This window comes from Agelaius tricolor, unplaced genomic scaffold (assembly GCF_023055355.1).
Source record: "Agelaius tricolor isolate 1412-34295 unplaced genomic scaffold, bAgeTri1.0.p SCAF_7, whole genome shotgun sequence".
NCBI lineage: Eukaryota > Metazoa > Chordata > Aves > Passeriformes > Icteridae > Agelaius > Agelaius tricolor.
This window is the reverse complement of record NW_027269267.1, coordinates 6,788,875-6,816,438: the sequence shown is the minus strand read 5'-3', so window position 1 is coordinate 6,816,438 and position 27,564 is coordinate 6,788,875. Positions and strand designations below refer to the sequence as shown.

The 27,564-nt window shown below is 38.0% G+C and overlaps 1 protein-coding gene across 10 annotated transcripts in view; it reads left to right on the top strand.

Moving 5' to 3' along the window:
* KDM6A (lysine demethylase 6A) overlaps positions 1 to 27,564 on the top strand; it is a 153,391-nt gene that overhangs the window by 20,447 nt on the left and 105,380 nt on the right. For all 10 annotated transcript variants that reach the window (XM_071430276.1, XM_071430271.1, XM_071430272.1 and 7 more), the window contains exons 3-4: positions 13,952 to 14,060; positions 25,873 to 25,922. In XM_071430276.1, coding sequence (XP_071286377.1) covers positions 13,952 to 14,060; positions 25,873 to 25,922 — 159 coding nt within the window. The remainder of the gene's footprint in view (positions 1 to 13,951; positions 14,061 to 25,872; positions 25,923 to 27,564) is intronic.

Genomic DNA, 27,564 nt, shown 5'->3' with positions numbered 1-27,564 from the left:
ACACTGTTAGATTGAAATAGTTCTTCTCTTTCCCTGGTGGTTGTCCTGTTGGTATTTGTAGACAAGTCATAGTAGCTTTTGATTTCCTAAGGTAAATAATTTGAGATGTTTAGACTTAGTTTTACAAGAGAGGCTCTTCTTTCCCTTACCCTACAGTTCTCTTCCAAATTTATTTAATTTTTACTGAATGTGGGGAAATTGTATAGAATCTGCTGAGATGGTATTAATATCTCTGCTTTTAAAACAGGTTTTTCTCTGTCTCCTCTACTGTAAGAGCTTGGGAGTATGACCTGAAACCATCAGGAAGCAGATTCAGAGCAAGATGGTTCCCTGCAGTTAGGCTGTGGAACTGCTGGCTGTCCAGGATTGTTAGTGTGAGATGAGTGGACACGGTTCTAGAAGGTGGTAGGGAAAATTAATGGAAGGAAAATCCATCAGGAGCATTTCCCATCTGTGCCCAGGAATTTTCTGAACTTAAATTGATGTAGTCTGGAAAAATATAAAGGGAAAAGAAAATACCACTGTATGCTAACCTCTTTTGCTGCTTTTTCAACAATGTGAGTTCATGTAAAAGCTTTGCTGATCTTTTATTGCTGTTTTAGTCCATGTCCTGCTCAAGTAAATACTGAGACAGGTTGCTGCACAGGGCTGACTATTGGTCTGACTTATTGTCATCTTATTTAACTTTGCTGAAAGTCTATCCTCGGTTGAGCTCCAGAATGCTTTATGCATTTTTTTTTTTAATCTTCCTTCTGCTGGCAGCATATCCTCATCTTGGTTTGTTGATTTATAATCCAGTAATTAATGTACGTGAGATTTTTTTTCCCAGTACTTTTAGTAAGCCTGTCCCAGAGCTGAGTCCCTTACGTGGCTGTAGAATGTTTTACTGCTACGTGTCTCCTGACTGCCTTCCAAATCCATTGATGGGTGTGGTTTGGAGTTGCAATGTCCTTACCTCATTTACAGTTGATAAACCTAAAATAAGACTGTAAATTCAGTCCAAAGGCCAAGATCTTATCATGGCAAATTATGGAGGTAATTATAGGATGATAGGGTACCACCAATAAATGTAGTTAATATTACAGCAGTTCTTCTTTTATGTTGAATTTTGTGCTGCTTAGAGACTATAAAATATGTCTGAAAATGGATTTTAGGTGAAGGTTGGCCTGACTCACAAGAGAAACGAAAGCACATTGAACTGTTGAATGTGACACAAGTGCAGGAGACTGACCCAGAGACTCAAATCTCGTGCCATTGCTGCACAGGAAGAATAAATTTTGACAAATTGATTTGCTCCTGCTTGCACATTGTGCAGTTATGGCAGAAAGGAGGATGAAGTTGAAGTTGTGCTCCTTCGTGTCTGCCAGTGTGTGAGAGGGACTGGCATGGCATGAGCAGCCACGTCCCCACACCTGGGAACATGTGGAAATAAAATCAGCATCAGCTTCAAACTTTATTTTGATGTTCCACAAAGGCTTGGAGTTTTCCAAGTTATCTCACAGCAAAAGAAGTTTGAAATATATTTTCAGCATACTGGACTTTATGGAGTGCTTTCCATGCATTGGACAGGAACTCAGGCCTTGCCAGTCAGGACTTGTTCCCTGTCGACCACGTTCACCTCAGGAGATGCCAGTTCTCCATCTGTGGCTTAAAGACAACATCAATATTCTCTTCCACATGTGCAAGTGTTATTTATGTTTCCAAGCTTAAGCATAAAGGTTACCACCTCCTGTTGCTTTCACAGGACAGGCCACAGGTGGTCCAGAATGATGAGGTTTGCTTTTTTTGGATGTAAGAAAATCTGTTACTGCAGAAAGCAATGAAAAAAGAGCCTTTTGTACTACAGTTGACACTTTAAAATAAAGGGCTTAAAAAGATTGACATTTGGGACTGACTTTCCTGCTACCCTTCTCCTTTTATGATTATTTGAAAATGTCTTTTAATTTCAATTTGGTACATTTTCAACTGTTCTTAAACTTTCTCACCTTTGTATTTTTTCATCCTCCCCAGATATTCCCTGCAGAGGGATAATGACTTGTTCTCTTAGTGACTGGCATGATTGAAGTGATTATTTCATGGGGATGCTTTGTGTTGGGTGGGTGATGATGGGAGGCTGTTGTGCAGCCTGCTGGAGTAGGGATGAAATGGTAGCAGTGGAGAAGGTGCTGTCCTTCAGGGCTTGAGTAAATTGTGATCTGCTTTCCTTCTCTGGCATTCCCCTGAGACAAAAGTTTCATCTCTTACTTGGTGTTTGCTCTCACTCCTTTATTTTGTCTGAGCTTTTATTACCCACTCCTCTGGTTGTGCCCAGCATACTCTTCAGAACTTAATTTAGTGTCAGTATTTGACTGTATTTAACAGACTGCTGTTCTTAATTCGGGGATTTTGGGGTTGTTCTGCTGTTTTCCTTGTTTCCTCTCTAGGGGAATTGCTTGTTCCTGGTGACACAATGTTCAGCAGAGATATTCCAGTGTATAGTGGAATGTTTATGTTTATTAAGGGAGATGAATGAAACATGTGTGCACCTTTCCACATATATTGTCTAATAATGATGAATCCAGCTCTTTGGGACCAGTACTTGAAAAAATCCAGTCTTCTGTGGAAATGGGCTTTTCCTGCATTGTGAAAAGTTCTTGTTTGCTGTGGTTGACACACTGGTGTATTCTGTCAATTCAGAGGTCCATGCTCAGGCCATTGAGTATGGAGCTCAGGCCAAGCTTTGAAGGTGAATTTAACCTGTAAACAAAGATTACATTAGTGACAGTGAAGTGGGACACAAGGGTGTGTTCTGTTCATCCAAAACCTTAAAAAGGAAGACAGTCAACATTTTAGTGTTAAGGAGCTGTCCTTTTAATAGAAACTTCTCAGTGACTTTATGGCTTTGGGTCGCAATTTTGGTGCATTTTTTGCCATATCAAGTTAGTTGCATTTTGGAAACTACATTGCCTGTAAAACTGCTAAGGTTCATTCTAAGGTTTGACATTAATATGTAATTAAAATTGTTGCCTGCCGCTGTAAATAATATCAGAATTGATCATTCATCTAAAGGCTCAAGTCATGACAGCTTTAGCTGAAGAGAGAACGTAGGAAAACACCTGTGGAGCCCTGTGGAATGTGGCATGTTCATCAAAAGAAAACCTTCTCAACTAATGTCTGATGTACAGCATTCAGTTATTTCTAGCATTGTTTCATTTTAAATGTGACCATTACAATAATGTATTATAAGGGACTCTTCAGAGGTGTTTGGTGTATGAGCCACATTTATATCCTGGTTTATCAATGGTGCCAGCAGAACTTGTGATATTCAGTGCTGATCCTCACAGCTCTTTTGGGGTACTCTGTGCCATTTCAAATTTCTGGTCGTGGATTTCACACCTCAGTGGGTTTATAAAATGCTTTTAAACAATTTGATCATTGTTTTAAAAATTTTTGGGTTTTCTCCCTGGTTGTGAAAGATGAGCAGTGTTAGAGACACTGATGTGGTCACTTTGAAAGGTGGTGTGGGTGCAGCACCATGTAAATACTGGGTTAAAGATTTGGTTTCCATACAGTGCAATCCACATTGTGCCATTTTTTAGTCTACAAATAGACATTTTTAAGAGACAAATGGCCATTAGCTATTTTCTGTTTGGGACTGGTACATGTAATGAGCACTGTAAGGTTTGTGAATTGTGTGTAAACCTCTAATTAAGAGATGTGCACAAGGTTGACTTTTAGACATGAGTATGTTTGGGATGTGTATTGATTTTCCTAAAGTGTGGTGACTCATTATAAAGGCAGTTTATTAAAAAACTCATAGAATTCTATGGGTCAGGGTATGTGGTAGTGAAAGGTAGGGCAAAGAGAAGGGGGTATTGCACTTTTTCCAGTTGGGCATTGTGTAAAAGATTCCTTGCTGATATTTGTGTTGGAAGGAACATCATCATCATCATCATCATGATGGAACTGAGAACTCATAATTGTGTTAAAGAGCTATGCTTGTAGTGTTCTGCCAAGACAGATGGTGGTGTGCCCAAACACCTCAGTCAGTACTCACCCCTAATGGATTGCATTTTTCTTTATCCAGCTGTTTGTTTTAAGTCACAAAATCCTTCTTTTCTGCCCGAGGTTATGCTGTAGTTGTGGATGGGGAAAGGATGGCTGGAACAGAATTCTCTATAATGGTGGAAGCTCAATGTCTGTCATTCTGTTCTGCAGAGAATTGTCATGGTCACTTTTGGCTTAAAAGTGAGGTTGACTCTGGAATCTGATACCTATGGCACTTGTGATGAGTATGGACAACTCAAATTGAAATCCTTGTTTTAAATAAAATGAAGCCTTGAATCTTGATTGTTCTAGATTTGAGTCCTTAGATAGTATAGTTTTAATGATAGAAATAGTGTTAATGGGCTGGAGTTTCTTGTGAATTTTTTGTGCATCCCATTTCCCTCCTATAATAGAATTGGTTTCTGATCTGCTGCACTTACCAGGAACTTCATCTTTTGAATCTGTCTCTGTTTTCTTGTTCAGTAGTGTCCCTGAAAATACATACAAGATAGATGGAGAATTGGCATTAAGCTTCACACATAAATGTTTTCCCACTTGTTATTTTTTAATGTCCATCTGTATATTGGATGTCAAATTTGATAGGGCTTGGGAAACATTATTCAAGAAGGATATCTAACATCCAGCTCCAGGGAAATGTTAATGAAAACAGGCTGTGGTGACAACCTGCACAGCTGTTCACCCTGCAGCTGCAGGAGTCTTTAGGATGTTTTGCCTGTGACAATTCACTATCAGGTTTTACTTATCAGAAGACTCTGCTGGCCAGTTCCTAAGCAATGTTTTGGGTATGTTTTCATTTTAGTTGGTGTTTAGTGCACATTATGATGAAAATGTATGCTAGTAGCTAAAATAATTTGGACTTGGGCTTTGTAATGCATAAATGTAAAATCTGAAATCTCTATGAATATATTTCCTCTACCTGTTACTGTCACAGAGCAGAAATGAGACATTTATTCTTTCCTGGAATAAGGTTCACCAGCTCTGCCATTCAGAAGTGGTACTGCTCATTAGCTGTGGACTGTATCCAGAGGATTGTATTCCTCTTATTTCCTCATTGCAATTTCTTTCTGTTCAGATAGCCACACAAGGGGGAAAAGGTGAGGCATAAGGCTGGATTAGCAGCAAGCCTTACAGCTCTTGATGGGAATTATTGTGCTGCTTTTCAAGGTGTTTTCTGTGCATAAAGTTCTACAAAACATTTTCTATGCAGGCTGGTGTTCATGTGCATTTGGTTATGTTCCAGTGTTGCTCATTTTTATATGTGAGCATAATTGTGTAAGCATAATTAAGCAGCCACAGAGGAGAAAATATGAATGGCTGTGGAAAAAGGAACATGATATGTGGATTGTACCTATATGGGAGATTTCAGTGATGTGATGGAAAATCCTTGGGGTGGATCCTTCTGCTGCACTGGCTGTGGTAACTTTCAAAGTATCAGCATTGTGAGACTCCTTGAAATAGTGATATTTCAGTATGTAAAACCAGGTTCATTCCATTTTTTTATCCTTTGTGTCTTAATGTGCTTTTACCAATTCTGTATCTCCTGTGGTGCTGAAAATTCCACACTTCCCACCCTATTAGCATTAGTTTTTACACTTCCTTTATGAAACAGCTCCTGACCCATTTTTCACTTCCATTCTTCTAAAATAAATCATCTTTTCCTTGTATTTTCAGACTAAGCTACCAGCAATATTATTTCTAAGTACCAGGCCACCTCTAGTACTTGAACCCTTTTGGGACTGAAGTTTAGACTGGGCAGATTTAGCAGAGCAATTTGGGGTAGCTTTTAAATATTTTTAATAGTTGCCTTTATGTATTGCCTTGTATTCAGACAACACAGAAAAATCATTCTGTTTAGTCTGAAACGAGGTATTTTCACATAGATATTTGTTGTGTCAGTCTTGGTAGACATTGTCTTGTGCATATCTATGTACATTGTTCTCTATTTAATACCTCTTTCTTTCAAGTTCTTTATTCTTTGTTTCATTGTCATTCTTATGCTTAGTGCCTGATAGTGTTACATTTCCAAAGACTTGTGTCCAGATCCAGAGATATTTGCATAAGTTATTCTGATCCTTTTTTCCTTAGGTAAAACAGGCAGCTATTAATGCAGATTCTGGCTTTATTTGTGGGTGGGTTTCTGTGTTTGGTTGTATTTTCTGTGTTGATTTTAATTATATTTCAAAAATAATTTACCCAATGAGAACAAAACCAGCTATTTATTTGTTGTGTCATATCTTAAAATCTGTATGAGACCCTGTAGAGTCCTAGATAAAACTGGTTTAACATATTAAAAAAAAGATAAATTTATCTCTCAGTGTTAGCTGTCTAAGTGTTCTGAAGTATGACATGCCACACCTCATTTGTGATGTTATGTGTTGGTATAGGTGAGAATTGATAAAATAAAATCAGATTTAGTGGTCTTAAATTTTAGTGTGTGGTGAACTATTCATGAGCTTGAAAAATTGCTAAATGAAGGGGCTGCAATTCTACTTGAAATAGACTTACTGTGCTAAAAATAGCCAAAAAGATGTTCCTATAGTCTGAGATAAAAACAATGTTCCAATTGCCTATAAAAAAAAATCTACTGCCACTTGGAAAAAAAAGAAAATTACTTGTGTTTGTTTGGGTTTTTTGGTAAAGATTACCCGTGAAGAATTTTGAATGATTAAATTCCATATAGAATTTGCCATAATCTCCTGAGTCACCTGATTATGAAATATTTTCAGGGACAGAATAGAGATGATTCTGTTTGCTAATAATTTAGAATTTCTTGAAATGATGTAGGTGTGTGTATGTACATAGACATTGATATTTGTAAATTTATTTGACTGTATTTAAAAGAAATAATGAGAGGATTGCATCCTCCAGGTGGACTCAGAATTAATGCAGAGTGATTCACCACATAAACTCCAGACAACAAATTTTTCATAAAATCCAGTTGGTTATGGACACTGACAGCTGCAAAGGACTAAGCTTCCTGTATTTTTATGTATGTAAACTATTTTTAATATGTAAACTATTGAGTTTGCATCTGTCTGACAGAAAACACGTGTCAGAAATGTCTTGCAAGTGTTCTGTATTCAGGGGAGGCAAGTTGGGTTTTTCACTCTCTGCTAAAATGTCACTTTTCTCCATTTAATCATTGATTTGCATGGATTCTGTTTTGTATTATATTCTGCAGATCCGTGCTTTCTATGAAGCAATGTCCCTCAGTTTTCAACAATAATTGAGTCTATGTTAATTTTCCCTTGTAAACTTAGCAATCTTGACCTTCTGCTGCTTACTGTGTCATCTCTCATCTGCCATAGACGTGATCTGAACAAAAATATTTGTTACATCTTCAGTATAATCTGGAAACACAAAAGTCTTAGACTACAGTAGTGGCTTTTAAAGAAAATTCATCAAAATTGTGACCATCAGGCTGTGCATGTAGCTCATGTGTGCAGCTGCTTTTCTTTATTGCCTGCACTGTTTATTCTTGCATCCTGTTCCATGAAGCATTAGTCATAAGAAACTAAATTAGCCCACATTGATAGATTTCTTGAGAAATGTTTGAGGAGGATCAGTTTCTGTTGTTCTGTACTAATTGTCCCTGAAATGAAGACTTTGATCCTAAGTGTTACTAGCAGACTAGAATAAGCTTACAGCATTCCAATATGCCATAGAAATTTTGCAAGAACAAAGTTACTGGAGAGGCCAGTTCATGTTTTTGCTTCTTGAGGCCTGAATGTTTTGGGGTCTGAGCATATTTGTGCAAGCTGTACTTTCAGCACTCTTACTGAGGCTTTTGAAAATAGCATAGTCCATACATGAAATACAAGGAGAGTAAATGTGTGAAATTGAGAGAGAAATTTTATAACAGAATATGAGTGTTGCAAATACAGAGCATATAAAGAAGCTTTGAAAGCTGTAGTGGGAATTGCTATTGAATAAGAAAGTGAAGGAAGTTAAGGATATTGTGCCAATACATAATATGAGAGCCTTCACTGGAGGATCTGCTGCATTAATCCAGGTTATCTTCAGTCAAATAAGAATGGTGTGCTTTTCTCTGCAGCAGTAAATGAGATGTTCTTGTAAATCATCTACAGCTCAGAAAGTGATGTGTATCCAGCCAGTCATTGATGGGGGAAAAATAGCTTTAACTTCTGAAGAATTCAGGCTTGTTGTTTTTTTTGGTTTTTTTTTCTTTCTTTGCTTAGCTGAAGCGAGCCCTGTTCACACCCCCATTGCTGCAGAGCAGGAGCTGGAACTTCACCAGGAGGTTCTCTGGGTGGTGGCAAATTGTTGTCATTGTTGTTAGGAAATTATGTGTGTTTTGGTGAATTGTGGCAAGGAGGAAGGGATGGGAAAATAAACCTTTCAGAGCCTGGTCAGTGGCACTGAGGGAGGGAGAAGGAGCCCAGCACAGACACTTGTGCCTTCTGCTCTCTAGGTGCCTCTCAGACTGACCAGTGGTGGATGTCTGGTTGTCCATGTGGTTACTTTATTTTCCAGAAGGATAAAACATCAGCTAATTAACATTCTGTTTCTAACCATTACTATAAGCCTGTGTTTTGTTTGTCAAGAGTCTGCTGATGTCTCCCTCTCCAATTTTCATGTGTGTGAAAACCCAGGGCACCAGGAATATTTCCCTGTCTGCTCTGGGGTGCCCTGACCCCCAGGGAAGCACTGACTCTGACCCTCACTCATGGAGAAAGTTTCCTAAACTCCAGAGTAGACTAGAATTCATTAAGGTGTAAAGTAGAGAGCAGTGTAGGTGTATCACTTAGGTGGGAAATTGAGGTTTTGGGATTTTTAGTATGTTGTGGATGGAATCAAGATGGAGGGCACAGGGTGCCCTCCTGAGCTGCTTCTTCCTCCTTCTTCATGGGTTTGGGTGGCATTTTGTAATTGGGTGGAAAAGTCCCCATTGCAGGATTTGGGGATCAGTTATTGGGTTAAAAAGGGAAATAATGTAGGTGTCAGTTCTTCATTGGATAGTTTAGTCTTAAAAGACCTTGGAACAAGAGATTGTTGGCCATTTTTGTGGTGCTTTTCCAGTGCGCTGAGCCTGGTGTGGACAGTGTGCAAAACTCCAGATAAGATAACAATAAACAAGAACCTGAAGACTGAAAAAGTCCAGTGTGTCTCTCTTTCCTGACACAAGACCACTCCAGGAGGGTCTCCCCTGACAGGGGAGCCCCCTGGGAGGGCCCAGCCAGAGTCTCAGAAGTCGGGGAATTGGTGACAGGTACCCCAAGACGTTTGGGATCTCTGTTCTCCTTCCCTGCTCACAAAGCCCATCCAGTTGGGTCACTGAAGGCACAAGAAAAAGAAGCAGCAACTGCTCAGTTTTGTCACCCTCCCCCAGCTTATCTACATATACATTAGTGTTTTATGTTGTAAAATGGAAGATTTTAGGAACATCTTGAAGCTTTGAATTTGTGATTTTACACTATATTGTCTGCATTGAAGTGCTGTGTTTTTCTTGAGCAGTTAATTTATTACCCAGTAAAATTCAAATAATTTTCTTCACTGTAAGTTCCTGCCTGGTTGTTGCCATGTTAACAATTCAGATTGCTGGCTTTTTGCTTCCCTGTAGTTGGCAGGGGTTTTTTTTATGTTTTAAGTAAAAATTGCTGACTCACTGTACTCGTCCATTTTCATATCATTAATATATTAAAGAATTAATAGTTAATATTTTGTCACGTTTGGCTGTTTCATCCTGCTTAGTTTCATTTTGGTCAGTCATGCTTGTCAGGATTCAGCAAGGATAACATCACATTATCTTCTTCAGAAGCAATCTGAACAAGCTGTATTGATTTTTGTCCTTTTCTTTAAATACAGTTTTTTAACAGTAGTTTGAATTTGTGCACTGAAATGCAAACAATTGCAACCAATGATAGTGGTAAAGTTTTTTTCTTCATATTAATTGAAATAGAAATAACATTGTCCTTTTTATTTGTAAAGCAGAGCTGTAATGTTTCAGTGACCCCTGTATGTAATATTTAGAATTCTGATTTCATCTGTTGGATTTATCAGTTAGATTTTTTTGGGTTGGATATATTTATTTATTTTGTTATGTTATATTCTCAACTCTAGGGTCTTTCCTTCATGAAATGACATCATATTAATAATGACCAAAACTGGCATTTGGTTTATGGGGTTGGTTTTGTTTGGTTGAGTTTTTTTTGTGAGTGAGGGGAAGGAATGGTTTTAAAACAGAGGGGGAAAAAGAATCCAGTTCCTTATCCATTGGAATGAAATTAGGGAACACACAGGGGTCTGGTAGTACATTTTAAAGGTGATTCTAGGATTATTTCTTCCTTTTTTGAACAGATTTTGCTGGCTTTTTGTGATTTGGTAAATACACTAAGCCTTTTTCTTCACTGTACTGTATTTCAAGGTGTCCTGAGAATTGACAGCTGAATCTGTGCAATCAGGACGCCCCCAGTCATGAACTATGATGTAATGAGAGGGAATTTGTGTGACAATAGTGTCTTACTTGGGTTGAAGGTGGCAAACAACATGAGTATTGTTACTTTTTTGGTGTTATATAAGCCAGTTTCTTTTCCTGCAGCCATTCCTGCCTTGGTTTCCTGCCTCTGCTCTGGTTGCCACACTGCGAAGCAGCTGCGGGTGATTATTTTGCCAAGTTCCTAAATTCTTCAGGTTTCCCTTTTATCTTCTTGTAGCCTTGAACAAAGGGAAGGAAGTGTATGATGCTGTGTAGCAATCTTCCTTTTCATTTCAGGGTCTTTCTCTTTCTTGTTAATTTGTCAATACTGGCAATTCTCAAGGCTGACTCCATTGAATGCACTCAGAGATCCATACAGTGTGGAGAAATAACAATGCTTAAAAACCTCAGGGGTTTTAAACTTCCTTAGAATTCTTAGTGTCTCAGGATAATTTAAATGTGTTGCACAAGTAGTGCCATAGGTGGCCTTTGCAGTTAAAGAACCATTAAAATGAGATCTTTTGATTTTTCCTTCAAAGAAAACATACACAGATAGGTGCAGTGGTGACCTCCCTTTTACATCCATTCATTCAACAGAGATTTCAACAAATTCTTACCTGTGCAGAAAAATAGTTGTTACTTTCTAAAGGTCTTTGTGGGTTGGTCTGGTGGGGGAGAAAGTTTCTTGACCAAAACCAAAGTTGGGTAAGTCTTTAGCTGGTGACTCTGCCCTGACTGGGCACACAGTGACCAACCTGCTGTCCCAGGGGCTGATTTGGTGTTCCCACTGAGGATGTAATCCTTGCTTTTAGTTTGTTTCATTTTGTTAGAATGTGCTGGAAGAATTTAAAAAATTCATTTGAAACAGCCTTCCCAAGTGAAGTTTGCATAAATACGAGTGTGTTGCTGATTATGTTGCAAACCAGTTAGAGGTCAGCAGAGAGGGTTTGTTTCATGATGTAATTGAATTGCTCTTACAGGAACAGATAATTTACAGTGTACTGTGGCTGAAAGGGGAAGTTCTGATGTCTTAGGCCTTGCCTTGTGCTGGCATCGGGGAGATGGCTTTGCAGCATCTTCAGTTTGTGCTCTAACATAAAGGGAAAATCTCCCTTGTTGAGAATTGCTCTGAGCTGTGTGAAAGGCTTGGGCACAGGTTTTTACATCCCTACTACAGACAGTGCTTCAGATATGTGTGATCCATCTTTTAATGAGGATTTGCTTAAAAAGGGGCTGTGGGAACACTGAGGGTCCCCAAACACTTAAACGTTAAAGTGCGTGTGATTTATAATTTCCCTGAACATCTGTACAGAAAAATCCTGTTACATTTGTTCATGAAGTCAAGTTCTCTTCAAACACCTGTAGCCTAATTCAGGAAATAAACTACCCTAGCTTCCTCTCCAGTATTTATTGTAGGCTGCCTGTTGTAGTGGCAGTTTCTATATGCTCTGAATTGCAAAAGACAAAATACCAATTTAAGAAAATACCAAAATTTGACTATTTTCTTCAACAGCTGTAGCAGGTATTGCAAGTCATCAGAAAAAGGAAAGCCTGTCTACCAATCAGTGTGTAACAGTAACATCAGGGGCACCATCAAAAATTGTGCTATGATTTGTACAAATCAGGAGATGAGACCAAAAAGTGGAGAGGGGAAGCACAGTGCCAAAAACAAAGTTCTGCACTAAGATATTTGCTGGTGTTAAGAGTCAATACATACACAAATAGTGATCTTAAGAAATGTACTTTACACTTGTGTGCTTTGCTTCTGATTTTAGGGATGATATTCTTTAGATGGAGAATTGACTGACTGCAAGAGGTGTTCATAGCCATGGGAAGGAAGTTAAAGGAGTTGTAGCTTTGATCCTTGGTGAAAATAATTGCACTCCTTCCTGCCCAGTTTGCTAGGGCTAAGCTTGCAAATACACATCTAAATTTGGTATCTTCAGAACATGGCCAAATAGCTACAGTTTGAAATACGTACTTTTAAGTTTATGTAAACATATTTAATGTTTTATTAAATCATTTTAATACCACATGTACACCTGAAATTCTGTAGCAGCATAGCTTTGCTTTGATTCATTGGAACTTTGCCTCTGAAAACAGCCATAAAATAAGGCTTTTCTGGACTTGGGAGTAGGTGAAAGGATGTGATACACCTCAGTCTTGGGATACAAACTGTGACCCACTCAGAACTAATTAGATCAGTAATTGGGTAACATTTCCTGGGTGTTTTTTGGCATTTTTCTTTTTGTTGATTAGTAAAAGTGTACTCAGAGTAAATTACAAACATGGACAAGGCTGTTGATTTAAATATTCAGCTTGTATCTCCCCCCCTCCTTTTGAATATTGAGTTTTAATAAAATCTCTTAAGAAAGCTCCTCATTTCACAGAATTACAGAATATGCTGAGTTGGAAGGGCTCCATGGTCTTGATTATTGTCATGTCATAAAATCAAGGAGTTCATGATTGCAACCAAATTTGAAACATGTACCATAAATAGGTGAAAGTCACAGATTAACCAGCTGGAATTAGAATTTGCTGGAAGTCTGTCAGGCTTTTGAGAACTGTGCTGGTGGAAGGACCTTCCCTCCCATATGAGTTTGTTCAACTGCTTCAATTCAATGGCTAGTAAGTTCAGAAAGTTGGGAAAGTGATTTTATTTATTTATATATTTGCTCATTCCCAAAGTGTAAACAGGGTCATGAGCTAAGGATGTAACAGGCTAAAGATCATTGCAGTTATGGTGGAGAGAAGGTGTCAGTCCAGTTGTTAAAAACGTGTGTTCATAGTACAGAACATTCTTTGCTTCTGTGTGTATGTCACTTAAAAACTTCTGGTGCAAGTTTTCTCATGCTGAAATTAATTTCTAATTGGATTTACATTTGTGGCTTTAGCTTTTCTTAGTCTAAGTAGGAAGAAGTAAATTATTTTACAGCATGCTAGATGTGAAAAGAATCAGATCTTGGGAAACACATATGAAGATACATAAATTGCATAAGGAAACATGTTGAGGTAGTATGTTCTTTGGTTCAGCAAAAATGAATGAAATAACTGTTAAATGAAAAATGATTTCTTTAGGGAAAAAAGCAACACAATGAGAATAAAATCAGAGGGGTTTCTTTCTTGCAGATTGGAAAGAATGAAGTAAATCCTTTCGTGTTTCATTGATTTTAAAAATTGTCATGTAAGTTAGAAGTTTGTTTTGTGTTGGGGAAATCGAATGTCCACAGAAAAGTCCAAGAAAATTTCTGTTGTTCATTTATTGTCACTTAGAATCAGTGAGCTTCCAAATCTGTTCTGTCTTTAATATTACATTTCTTCTTTGAAAAGTGATGCTGACTCCGTTAGTGAGAGTGTTTGTAGACCTCGTCTTTCAAGCTAATAAAAAACTTTATTATTTCTCAGAAAATGTATTATTTGCTTTAGTAAAGTACAGAATTTTGAAAACCTTGTATTTCTTTTTCCCAGGCTGTTCGCTGCTATGAATCGCTAATTTTGAAAGCTGAAGGAAAGGTCGAGTCTGATTTCTTTTGTCAGTTAGGTCACTTCAACCTCTTATTGGAAGATTATCCAAAAGGTAAGAATTTTTAGTTCTTCTGATAAATGTCTTTGGGCAATTGTTCTTCAGTGTAGGTGGCACAACAGAATGAAAATCACTGGGCTAAGTCACTGTTTTCTTGGTTTGTACTGTGTTTCAGAGCCCATAAAAGAATTAAGACTGGTGATATCTTCACAAAAACAACTTTATTCTTACTTCTTGTTCCTTTTTATTTTTAATGAAAAACAAAAGCCCAGCCAAAACACTCCTGGTTCAGGTATGAATATGAAGTTGGCTGGCAGGCCCAGTGTCTGATGGCACCCTGTGGGATGTGGGTGAGAGCTGGGTAGAACAGGTTAGAATATTTACTTTTTTCCCATGGGATGCCTTTTTTCATTGCCATTGCTTTTTAATTTTAACATGAATGCAGATCTGTTTGTGTAGGGAAACAAATAACACCCCCACCCTAAATATATGTGCTTCCACCCCCCAATGCCTTTTTCCAAGCACACAAAGATGCTGTCCTGCAGTTTTCCTGGGATGCAGAAACAGGGAGATGAGTGCTAGCTGAGAGTAGTTCAGGAGCACTGCTTGGTGGCTCAGGCTGGCTGTGGGCTGTTTGATAGCTGTGTGTCTGTGGGTCCACTGGCTCTCTGTCTGACATTAAACAGGGTGAGTTTGGTTTCCTGGGACCTTCATTTCTAAAGTAAGAAACATGTAGATTTGATGCTGCTCAGCAGGAATTTGCAGGTATCTGAATTCAGTCTGTAAATTTGGAAGGGCTTGTTTAGGTGATGGAAGCATCTGTCTTGTACCTCATCCCATCCCATGAGTGGGATATAACCACTGGTGTTTCCAAATCCAGAGGCGTGGGAAGATCTGCAGGGAGCATGGCAGCATAATGTCTCTGAAATTTAGTGGAGAATAGTCTGATCTTAAGCACTTTTGTTTAGTTTGAAGAAAATTCTGCCCCCTCTCTGCAAAAAAATTTACACCACTCTTTCTCATTAGCCTAATGAAGTTAGGTGTGAATGCAGTGTGACCTTCTGGACATATTTTACTCAGCAAAAACAGCCCAGGGTTATGGACTGACCTATATTAACTCTGCTTTTGAGTTGATAACAGTTAGGAGTGACAGGACCAGGTGTTGCTGTGGATCAGAGGCAGGGTTTACTGTTGGGGCATCTGCTTTGTGCTCTGGGTATGGTTTTATAAACAAGCATAAAAACTCCAATTGATGGTTGGAAATATCAGTTCTCCAGAACTGTAAAAGAGCATTAGTACAACAATGTGAGAAAAACATTAAGCCATTAAAAATCTGAATTAAAGTACTTAATACTTTCTTAGATGCCTATTTAAAGTCACATCTCAGTTATTAAAAAAAGCCTCAAGAAGACTAAAAACCTTGTTAGTTATGGAGTATTAAAAAATATATCTGTCTTTTCAAAGAATTGTAGTAGTAGTAGTTGAAAATACTGGGGGACTTTTAATTGATGTAAAAAGGGAAGTTAAAGGGTTTTTTTTTATTAAGTGAGGGACATATGTTCCTGTTCACTGCAGTTTTTGAACTCTAGTACCAAAGACTATAAAACTATTACCCTCAATGCAGAAAGTCATTTTTATTCTACAACTAATTTTTTACTGCTATTTGAAAGAACTAGAATGTTTGTGTGTCATTATAAAGTAAAAATAAATTTCATTACACGATACAAATTTTGTTACTTTAATTATTATACATTCTAATTGCATTATAGTTAAATTTTACATTATTTAGAACAGAAAAGCGAGTTCAGAATGTTTTGATATCACTAATGTGTATTTTACCCAGATTTTAAGTTCCAGAAGTGTAAAATTCTGAAGGAGCATGATATTCAGAGCTATAAATCTGTGTAGTCTGAATTTAGTCAAAGTTATGGACAAGTCAGTGTATTTAATAAATTGGATATAATTAATAAAATATCACAGCATAGCAGCATGTATAATGCTCCACAGTTTTTTTTTCCCTTAAAAGCTTGTTACTTAATTAAATATCTTCAATAAATGCATGCACCTTTGTATATAATGTATGAAGTGTTTTTTACAAAGGCAGAAGTGATAGTGTTCTTTGTTTAAAAAGTGCTTGCTATGAATTTTGTGCAGAGCAGAACAAACTGTGAGCTGAGTGTAGAACTGGGATCAGTGGTCAAGATGAAGCAGTGCTGGGATGACAGATCTGGGTTTTGTGTTGATAGTTTCTTCCCTTTAGATCTGTCTCATTTTTTCACAAACACACTGGCAGTGAAGGATCATGTAGCTGGGTGCATTTTGTTGCATGTTTTTAGTGTTTTGGTTTAGCTAATACCTTCTTCTGGGACTGTAGGTCATTTCCTTGTAAGAATTAGGACTTCAACACCATAAGAGAGATCTTGAGAAAAAGTCCTGGCAGGTTGCATCATTGAAACTCACATTATTGGTGCTATTACTGCCCTTGCTGCATGTGCATAGAGAGTATCAGTGAGGGGCAGGCTACCTTGAATGTGATCTTTGATACTCAAGTCTATTTAACTTCATTTATTTTAGTGAAAGCTCTTAAATATTGTAAGTCTCCTCGAAGTGCAGTGTGTTTTCTGTCACTCCTAGCCACTGAATTCCAGAATCAGTATACTTTTATTTTTCTTCCTTAAAAAGAAGTACTTGTCTCCAAGAAAAGTTTGGAGTTCACTGGAGTGTCAGTGCCGCTGCTAACCTTTCAAAGATCTGAAGCTGCTCTGCAGGTTGCAGTTTGCCAAAATGCAGTAATTTTGAATTGCTGTTGATAGGTAAAGGGTTTTCTCTGCAGCCATGGAATGGAGCTGCTGTGATACCAGCACTCTGCTGCTGTTAGGAGAAGGTCCTACACAAGGGATCAGCCTTTTTGCAGGTTTTGAATCCAGTGAGACACTACCTTGAATTCAGACACTTAGCACCAAGATTGCAGATTAATTGATTTCAGCTGTGCCTGCATGTTCAGAGTGGTTTCTCTGCTCAGCTTTCCTTGTATTGATCGTGACTGATCAGAATTTGGCTTTGGGATTTCCTAGAATGGCAACGTTGACTCCTCCCAGTGAAAACTATTTCATTTCCTCAGTAGGATTTTCTTAGCTCTAATCTGATTCTTCCTCCTCTCTCTTTTGACAAGGCAGCTATTCCCAGCTGTTGGATTGTTTTGGAGGTTCCCAAAGCTTTTGTTGCCTGGGCATGCCCTTGGTGGCACCCTCGTGTCTGCGGGTTGCTTTCTTTGTGCCGGCGCAGCTGAGCCTGCAGCTGCGTGGGGAACTGATCCAACTGAAAAATAACCCTGCACAAAAATGCTGTGCAGTTGCCCCAGAATGGGAAACCTCAGCCTTGGGGTTTTGCTGGAGGAGGTGGCTGGGTTGTCATGGAGGCCTTTGGGTGCTGGGAGCATTCTGAATTCAGTCAGGACTCCTGGTGTGAACCCCTCAACTGTTTGCTACTGGATTCCGTGGGACACATGGGTTTTTTACCAAATTATTGTGCTCTGGTCTTGAAAGAAACGTATGTTCCACTTATAGCTGGAGTTTATTTTTCATTCCATGGCTGGTTTCCATAAGCAGTAAGGAGTGAAGATAGTGATGTTTTAAGATTTGGGTTCTAGCTGACTTGAGTTCTAATTGACTGCTGTTAATTGAGCTCGTGGATTGACATCATCTGTGTTTTCTTTAGGGATCTTCTTTTTGCAGAAGGGTCATATGCATTCACTGTGTTCAGTCTGTGACTTGGAGGACAGCTCACAGTGGCACAAATGGAAATGTACTTTAATCTTTTGCCTCCTTGAATTGCTGTTCTCTAAGCAAAATTCCTGGAAGTAGAAAATGCAGTTAATGAATGAACGATTTGAGAAAAACATGAATTTATTTGTGCCACAGTTACTAAAACACAATAAATACTGTACTGAAATAATTCTTATTGTACTCAAATGGTAGTCTCATTTTTAAATGTTCTATGTCAGAACAGTTTTAGCAGTATTTATTTTGATTATAGATGGTGACTGCTTTGTTAAAAATACTAATATAAAAACATTTTAAGGTGTTTGTAAGATAGTGTTCATTAGTTATGGGGCATTTTTTTAGTAATCATTAATCTAAAATTTAAAACCCTACTAAAAAAAATACCCAGATTGTTAATTGAGCAGCTCTTTTATTGCAATGCAACCTAAACCCAAAATTTAAACACTTTCTGATTGTTCTTTTGTAAAGTTGTTTGGTTGTGAGAAACTCCCATATTCAACAATGTATGTGTGTTCCTTTGTACTTAGAATTCCAGCTCTGTAGGGAATTTCTCTGTGGTGGTGAAGGTCTTTCAGGAATTTGAAAGGAAGTATTGTTATTGGGAAGCATTTTCATGTGCTGTGCTCTGAGGTGCAGGGTAGAAGTGGTAATTTTATAAAATATAAGGGAAAACTTCACAGCATGGACAGGATTGTGCTGATTCCTGCTGGGCTGTCTTGTCTTACTGATGAGTCCTGAAGAACTAGAATGAATTAAATAGCTTGAATGAGTCAAGGAAGAGGTGACTGTTTCAAATAAGTGTGATATTTAGGTTTAAGGGGTTTTATTTTGTTGCTTGTAACTGGAACTAACTGGTAGAATTGGAGTTGCTTCTATTTAGAGCTGTTTACAGAATCCTGAAGGTGAGATAAATTTTGGGTGGTTTAATTTCAGGTGGTTTAAACCATTATGTGAAATTTCTGCAGAAAAAAAGGAAGCTTAGAGCATTAAAATGTTCTTTATAAATTGTATGTATGTGGAGCAGAGGGAAGCAGTCGACAGTTTTATTATAAAATATACCAAGGCCATGTTTTTGACTGGTTGACTGAAAATTTTCACTTTGGAAAGTATTCTAAATAAACACTCAATTGTTAAAAGACCTTTTTGTGTAATGCACTCTTGGAATATTTTTGAGCTTGATGAAAATCCATTGGGTTTCTTCACTGGTTTTCAGTATTTTAAGACTTTTCACAGAGTTCAAGATCTAAAGGTTTTCTGTAATTGTAAATTTCTTGTCAAACTTGTATATCTTTCACATTTAATACTTGATGGGACAGTGGGCTTCACATCACTTTGCTGCTGTGTTACATTTCCAGATGGGGATGTGGAGCTGTTAATAAATTTCTTAGAGGACTATTTGATGATTTTTCTGTCTTAAATCTATGCTTGTATTGCTTTTGTGTGTCAGCCTTCATTCTGTGTTAAAAGGAAGACATGCTTTAGGCTTCTTTGATTGTCTCTTTGGTACTTTCAGTACAAATCTCTGGAGGAAACAGAGAGCAGCATCTGCCTGAGGCCTTAAAACAAAAGACCTGAGTGGCATTTTGCTGCTCTCACTTCCACATATTTTTGGGTTATTACAGAATCATAGAATCATGGAAGTTGGAAAAGACCTTTTAAGATAACCTAGTCCTGCCATTAACTCAGCCCTGCCAAGGCCACCACTGAACCATGTCCCCCTGCAGCACATCTGCATGTCTTATAAACAGCTCCAGGCATGGTGACTCCACCACTTCCCTGGGCAGCCTGTGCCAGTGTCTGACAATCCTCTGACAAAGAAAATGTTCTAAATAGCCAGTCTGTATCTCTCTCCTGGTGCAAATTGAGGCCATTTTGTTTGTCCTGTCCAGACTTGTTGCTTGGAAGCAGAGCCAGCTGCCACCTCACCTCACCTCGCTGCCTCCCAGGCACTTTGTGGCAGGCAGTGAGTTCCCTGAGCACCTTTTGTTCCAGGCTAAACACCCCCAGCTCCCTCAGCTGCTCCTCCTCAGGTTTGTTCTCCAGACCCTTCCCCAGTGTCCATCTCTGAACATGCTCCAGCTCCTCAATGTCCTGCTTGTCCTGAGGGGCCCAAACTGGACACAGGATTTGAGGTTTGGCCTCACCAGTGCCTGGTACAGGGGACAGTCACTGCCCTGCTCCTGCTGCCACAGCATTGGTGACACAGGCCAGGTGCCCTTGGCCTCCTTGGCTCTCTGGCTCGTGTTCATCCAGCTGGTGACCACCACTCCAGGGCCTTTGCCACCCATCACTTTCCAGCCCCTCTTCCCCCAGCCTGGGGGGGTTGTTGTGACCCAAGTGCAGGACCCAGCACTTGGCCTGGTTGAACCTCAGCTCTCAATCCCCTTGTCCAGGTTGTTGATGAAGATACCAGCCAGGAGTGACCCCACAATGAGCCCTGGGGAGCACACCTGGTGACCAGCTGGATGTAATTCCATTTCCCACCACTCTCTGAACCTGGCCATCCAGCCAGTGTTTATCCAGCAAAGTCAATTCTTTTGGCTCAACCTTGGAATTTTCTCACCTTTTGATGTCTTCAGTTTTATGGCAGAGCAGTTTTCATCTTTGCTGGGTTAAAACACCATGGTGGATAAAACCTGCACTATATACAAGCTGTTTCTGCAGCCTGCATGTATCTCTTAGGTGTTTAATGAAGATTTATATTTTTCCTGGAAGCAGTCAGATTTAAATCAAGAAATGTGCTCTTTCCAAGCTTCCCATGTGCAGTTCTTCAGCTGATTTTCTATTTTACTATTAGTTTCACATCAGATAAGCACTAAGAAATATTAGTGCTTGTTTAAAAATCAAATTAAAAATAATTGTTTAAGAAAACACATACTGTTTTACACAGATCTATACAGAACTTTGGTTTGTATTAAAGTTTTCTTTTCAGGGCATGTAGTCAAATTAAAGCTTGCTGTTTCTAAGTTCAGTAAGCCAAAAATTTGTGTTAGTCACATTTAGCCTTGCAAGATGCCACTAGATGGTGTTAGTATGTAGTTCACTTTCTTCTTACTCAAGCACTAAAACACTCCAACTGCTCCATGTTTGTATCACTTTGAAGGCCTCTTAAGTTTAAAGGTGTCATAAAGTGGATTTACTAGAGCAGATCATAAAAGCCATCCTCTGACTGCATGATTTGTGATGAAATGTGCTAGAGGTGACAAGTGGGTGGTTGTCACTCAGTCTAGACATTTTTCCTCCCCACTGTCACCTTCCTTGTTTGTTTAGGTCAAGTATGTAGATTCTGGATACAAAGAGAGATTGTCTTCTCTTACTACTGAAACTAAGTTTTACCAACATCCTATGAAATAAAGTGGATGGGGAAAAAAAAAACCTGAAACCACATATGTGGTAATTAAGTCAAATTTGGTTTTTTTTCTCTGCATGATACCAAGGAATCTTAAACAGGGAGGAATAAGGAACAAGTATTATCCATGTCCTGCTTCTGACATGGCCCTTGGTCCTATCATAGTAGGAGAGGAAGGCAAACTCTTAGGGGGCACATAATAAAGTGTGTCAGGATTGATGTAACCATACATATTGCAAAGTGGGTAGTTCTGGGTGACTGCAAAAACCTGTAAGAGGAAACCAGTGAAATCCCAGTGTGTGAACTCATTGAGGGTCAGCTCTGCACGAGGTGCCTGAGGTTTACAGACAGATTCTGAAGAGAGCCTGAGCTCAGGAGCATTCTCTCTGTTCAATGGTTGCAATTCTTTTAGAAGGGTGGTGTTTTGCTTTTCAGAGCTATTTCAGATAAACATTTTATTTTCATCAAGCAATATAGCTGGTGGTGATGGACTTGAAAAGCTGTGTATAGCTTTGGGGTATCCATGTCCCCCCCTCTGGGGAGGGTGGTGAATGCTGGATCTGCCACTCACAGGGTTTTCAGGAACATGGTCACAAGGATTAACTGTTAGAAAAATAATATACATGGCCAGGTTTGGAGAGGGGTGTTCATAGCAAGAGCATCAACTGATAAAGAAATGAAATAAAAGACAGAAGGAGGGAAATAGGTAACTGAACACTTCTTTTAGTAATTGTTGAGTATTGTTTTGGGTGTCTGAATGTGGTCTGTCAGTTTTGTGCTTTTAAAAGCTTTCTGTGGTTGACTACAAAAAGTAGTTGAGGATGAGGCAAGAGGCATTGTCCTGCTGTTGATACTGTCCTGTTCTTTGAGTCCAGACATGCATTTTCTGGATGTTTGTGTGTGTTTCACATGCAGGGAAAAAAGAAGTTTTTATGTTCTTTATTGTCTTTATACAATTCCATATGTGGAAGAATTTCAGTGGCAAAGTTTTAAATTGAAAAAGCTCAAATAGTGAGTTCCTAATCAAAAGATTGTCTGCAGAATCCTGCTGTGCCTAAGAGTGATTTCAAAGCACTCATTTTATAATGTTTAAGACAGACATCATAACTGAAATGGGATAATTCACTTGAATGTGTAAAAATGAGAGTTGACCCTGTGTTGAAAGAGGGGCAGTAGTTGATAGAATCTTTGTGACAAAAATTGTCTCACTTTGGAATGACCAATCTTGGATGAAAAGTAAAGGTGCAAAATGATATTTCAGCCTTTAGTGTTAGGATTTTTTTTATTGTTCATTTTTGTTTGTTCTTGGTTTTGTTATTTTTTTTTATTACTACTAATGTGCTGCATGACCCAAGTAACTGGGATTTTTTGCTTTTGAATAAACCAGGGAATATCATCCTACAGTCAGAATCATAACGCTGCTAAAGCACACCCTCTGTTACAGATAGGGACTTGGGTAAAATTCTTGTGGCTCTGCAGATTCAGTTGCTCCTTTTTTTTTTTTTTTCCTTATTTTAGAATAAAGTTTGTATTTTGAGGGATTTGCACTTATTTCTTGTAGATACAAAGTTAATTTAAGGGAAAAGTTGCTTGTAGTTCCACAGTACTGGTTTTAGATAAGGTACTAATTTCTACACCATAAAATTTAGAATAAATATATGCTTATTGGTGACTCACTCAGGGACTCTGAAATATTATAGGGTTCAAAATTTATGGTTCATGTTTTCCTTCATATCTAGGTTGGTTCAGTTTTTCAAAAATCTTGCTTTCATATTTTGATTTCTGGCATCTCATATGCAAGATTCTTCTTAGCGTTATGCTTGATTAGGAGTATTTCATGTGGGTTCTCTCAAAAAGAACATTTTCTTGAATCTTTTTTTTTCTGCTTTTCTGTTCCTTTAATCCTTTTCAGCAGAGCTTGAGTGCTCATGGAGCAGATATTTAATGTAGTGTTCAATGTAGTTGTAAAAGGGGCTGAAATCAGATTTCAGAGCTAACTTACTATAAGTTGAGCACTTGATAATACTGAAAGTGTTCATGGTGACACTTTTTAGTTGTCTGACTTTCCTGAGGTGGAAAGGGACATTTAGCTCTGGCTTAATGGAACCCTCCATGATTCACCCTTTTTTAGAAGAACTCTGGGAATTTTAGCATTTCATGTGCAAGAAGCAGCAAGGGAATACTGTTAGCCTGGAACAGGCTGGATCCCTGAAGCCACCAGGAGGATTGGGCACTTCAGACACTGAGGAGGACTGAAGTGTCCTCTTTGTTCCTCTGGAAATGTGGCTCCTTAGAATGGAGGCCTCATCTTCTTAGCATGTAAATATAAATAGATTTCAGCAGTCCACGCTTCCCATGTGCTTGTTTTTAATTGAAACTGAGCTTGGCACATTAAATGATCACTTCAGCTGTTCCTGTGGGAAGTTGCTGAACTTTATTGAAGAATGGAAGAGTTGGAAAAGAAAGTCACAGCCAAACATCCTTTTTCTTAAAGAAAACTGATGGAATGTCATGGAGCAAAAGACTCCTTTCTGTAATAACTTCCCTCCATGTTAAATGGAGATGTTAGGATTTTTCAGAGCAAGTTTCTTCTTGCTTTCTTTTTTCCATTCTTTCTCTTTAAAGTATTCTGTTTATTTATGTAGTTTTTTAATACTGTTGACATTTTATAAACTTACTTAGCAGTGCCTTAACTGCTATAGGTAAGCATATTCCAACTCTCCTTTTTAATGGATATGCTCATGTGGGTACTTCTTATATTTTTTAACAGCTATGGTGAAAGTGTTCTGCCTTTTACTTTTCCAGTATAATTCTTAGCATTGTATTTGATGTTCTTTTAATCTTTTTATCCATATCCCCTGCATAGTTGACTGCAGTAGTTGTGTTTAAAAAAAAAAGTTTAGAAGTTGTCAGTTTCTTGAATCTTGCATAATATGGTCCTGTTGACCTGAGTATTTGAAATGTACTTCAACCCTTAAAATTGGGATAGGTACTGCTTGAGTAAAAGGAAAAACCTCATTTTGTTTGTGATGTGATGCATTACAAAACTCTTTCATAGTGCATGTGCATGTTCCTGTTGGGGAAAGCAAAGTCATGGCCATGCTCAGAAGATAATTATTCCTTTTTGTTGAAAATTTATTAATGATATCTGGGAGAAGTTGAATCTAGAAGGACTTTTGGGGGGGAGTAGGATGTTATTTTGTCTTACTGTGAAAATCCTTTAAAACATAATTACAGAATATGACTAAAATATGCTTAGTTTTAACATTCTTCCATTCTTCAACTTATATTGTTAGACTGAAGTAATATTCTTCAGTTTGTACCAGGTTGGTTTTTTTTTGGGGGGGGGCGGGGGGGGAGGAATTGTGTTCTTGGAGGAGGAATTGTGTTCTTAAATTGTGAAAGACTAAGATTAGTTAGATTAGATTTTTAAGTGATTTTGTTTGTCTGAGTTACATCATTTTAAATACATTGCATGTTAATAATGTGTGATCAATGAGTCTTCTAAGTTCATTTTTCTAGTCTGGGCATCTAAATAATCTAAATAAACCACAGTTTAGAACATTAAAATTAGAAATTGGTCTCACAAGCATTTTGGTGGAGAGGGGCATGGATCAGCATGTGTCTGTTTACAGATAAAGATTGTGAGTCTCCATAGACAGAGGAGTGCAGAGGTTCTGTGTCTTTGCCATCATGTGTATGTTCTTATTTCACTTAAGCACAAGAACTTTGGTCAAGTTACAAAAATGAATATGCAAGACAGGTATTGAAGGTTAATAACATTTATGGACATGAGTTATCCATGGTGCTTGCAGGAGATGAAGCTGCACCTAAAGTACAGATTGTTGTTCTTGTGTCTTAATCTGTTTAGTGCTTATGGTTTTCCAAAGCTGGAGCTGTCTTCTTTGTTGTTTGGTTTCCACACATTGTGTATTTTCCATTCTTAAATCCTGGGGAGCGAACACTTGAAAAATCAGTGTCTTGGTGTTACTGCAGTGAATCTTTACTTTAAATGCTTCATTTTTGATGGTTCCTAGTGCTGTGTTCTTAGAAAAAAGCAAAGCCTATTTGTGTTCTAGTCCGAGGTGGCCTCTTAGCCCAAGGGCAAGATGAATCAACCGGAATTTTTCCTTTAGTGAGGAAGAGGGATGCAGGAGTGGTGATTGGAGAAATTGGTTGCTAAGTAGAACTAATATTCTATTGAACAGAGCTGTTCTTAGCACTGATTTCCAGGTTAGTCTTGGCCGTGGCTGTGGAATAAAATGTAAGCTTTTCTTCTTTTTTCTGCTTGCTTTTGTTTCTCAGAATGAAAGGCCATGTGAAATTGATTTCCCTTTGTATGTCCCTCCTCACCAGTTCTTCAGAAATTACAGGGCATCAGGGAGCGTGGTAAATGAGCTACATGATTAAATTTTTAAATCTTAGAACAGCTTTGTCCGGGATGAAAATACCAAAATTTCAAATTATTTCTTTGTTATGGGTTTTCTTTAAAATATTGCTTGATTTACATTTGTAAGATTAATAATAAATATACTTCTGGGTTGACATTTCATAAAACAAAATTATAATCTTAAGGAATGCATTGCCCACAACAGTGTACTTACCATGGCAGTGTTACTTTTATTAAACCATTTATCATTTTAATGTTGTGTATTCTGACTCTTAAGGATTTTTATCTTTTTCTTCAAAGAAAATGAAACAAAACAAATTGAACATTCATTTTTCTTCCCTACAGCATTATCTGCATACCAGAGGTACTACAGTTTACAATCTGACTACTGGAAGGTCTGTATATGCTCTTTTTTTTTCAATTTTAAAGTGTGTTGCTGTAACTGTTCAATTTTTTGAAGTATTCTGTTCAATATAAGTTTGGGTTATCTACCTGCAATGACTTTTTGTTGGCACATTAATTGAGTCTTAATGTAAATGTTCACCTGTATGTGCAATTCATTATAAATTTCAGTATAAGTGAGTCTTCAAGTCATGTATTGGAAAGGCAGCTCAATTAAGCTGACTCGTTTTAAATAATTTTTGTTACCATCATCATCCATTATTTCAGGGTTTTTTTAATGTAGCACAGATATTTGGATGTGTGTTTGGAGAGCAGCAGAGCCACTTGAAAGCTGCTGTGCAGACATTGGACTGGGAATAGGAAAAATGTTCTCAGGTTGCTTTTTGTTTCCACAGACACCAAATTCTTTCAAGTCCTTTTCAGTATTTTAAATACCACTTTTACGTCAGGCAGGAGCAGGTCCTGTTGGTGTAGCTGTCTTGTCTGTAAGTAGAGGTATTGTGTCTGTAAGTAGAGGTATCATGACTTCAGATGAATAAAATTGAAAAAATTCTTACAATGGCATTGTCAGAAGTTGTCAGCATTGGTATATTGTCACATGAAATAGTTTGAAGCTCCTGGTTGAGAAAGAAGTGCAGCAAAGCATGGAACACATGAGATATTTGTGATATTTGTGTGGTCTTGAGCAGCTGTTTTCCTTAGAAATGTGGATAAGTGCATCTTTCAGATGGGGAGGGCTCATGAAGAGCTCTTGGTACCACATAGAGATGGTATTAGAGAAACAACATTTTGTGTGTTCTTTACATTTATAGGGACTGTAACAGTGCTCTGAAAAACACTGTGGCAGCTTCTCCCATATGGTACAGGCTGGGGAGAAGGGCAGGGTAAATTAAGGGTGGGAGAGTGAACTACAATGAGTGTTTTACAGCAGATAAAGGAGAGCTCCAGTTTCAGGATGCTAGGGAAATTTTTGGTATTGTCTTATAAAGCCCCTGCTCCAGCAGGAGTTGTGCAAGTGCCATATTTCACTGAGCCATTTTGGAATTGAAGGAGTTTTTCCAGCAGAAACCCCTGCAGTTTTAAAATTACAACAATAAAAACATTATTCTATTCTTCTTACGTGTTCTTGGAGAGCTGCTTTAGAGATTGCTGTAAATAAGTGTTGAAATCAATCAATTAATTAAAAATCAATTGTAATAGTTTCTGATGTTTGTACTCTTTCACATTAAGCATGTCAAAATAGTTTATGACTGGAATTGTTTTTTCTGGTTTTTATTCCAAGGGCTCAGTATTAAAATAAGTGGTAGGTGATTACTAAGTTATTTCCCCTGCATTTTCAGAGTTCAGGGTGCAATGTAAAGGATTATATGTATTTATATAGGTATAGGTTGTTTTCAGTGTGGCTCAGGCTGTTGTCTGCAATTAAAATAAATGTAAACTCTGACTGTTTTGCAGTTTTATCTCAAGAGCACTGATGGCAATAAAATATCTATTTGTATACAATGTGTGATATTTCAAGATACCTTTTTCTTTTATATATATCTCCAGAATTTTACCATGCAGAGATTAGTTTGAACAGTTCCAGTTGCAAACATGAGAGCATTGGTTTCAGTTGATTGACAAAAGAATATTTTG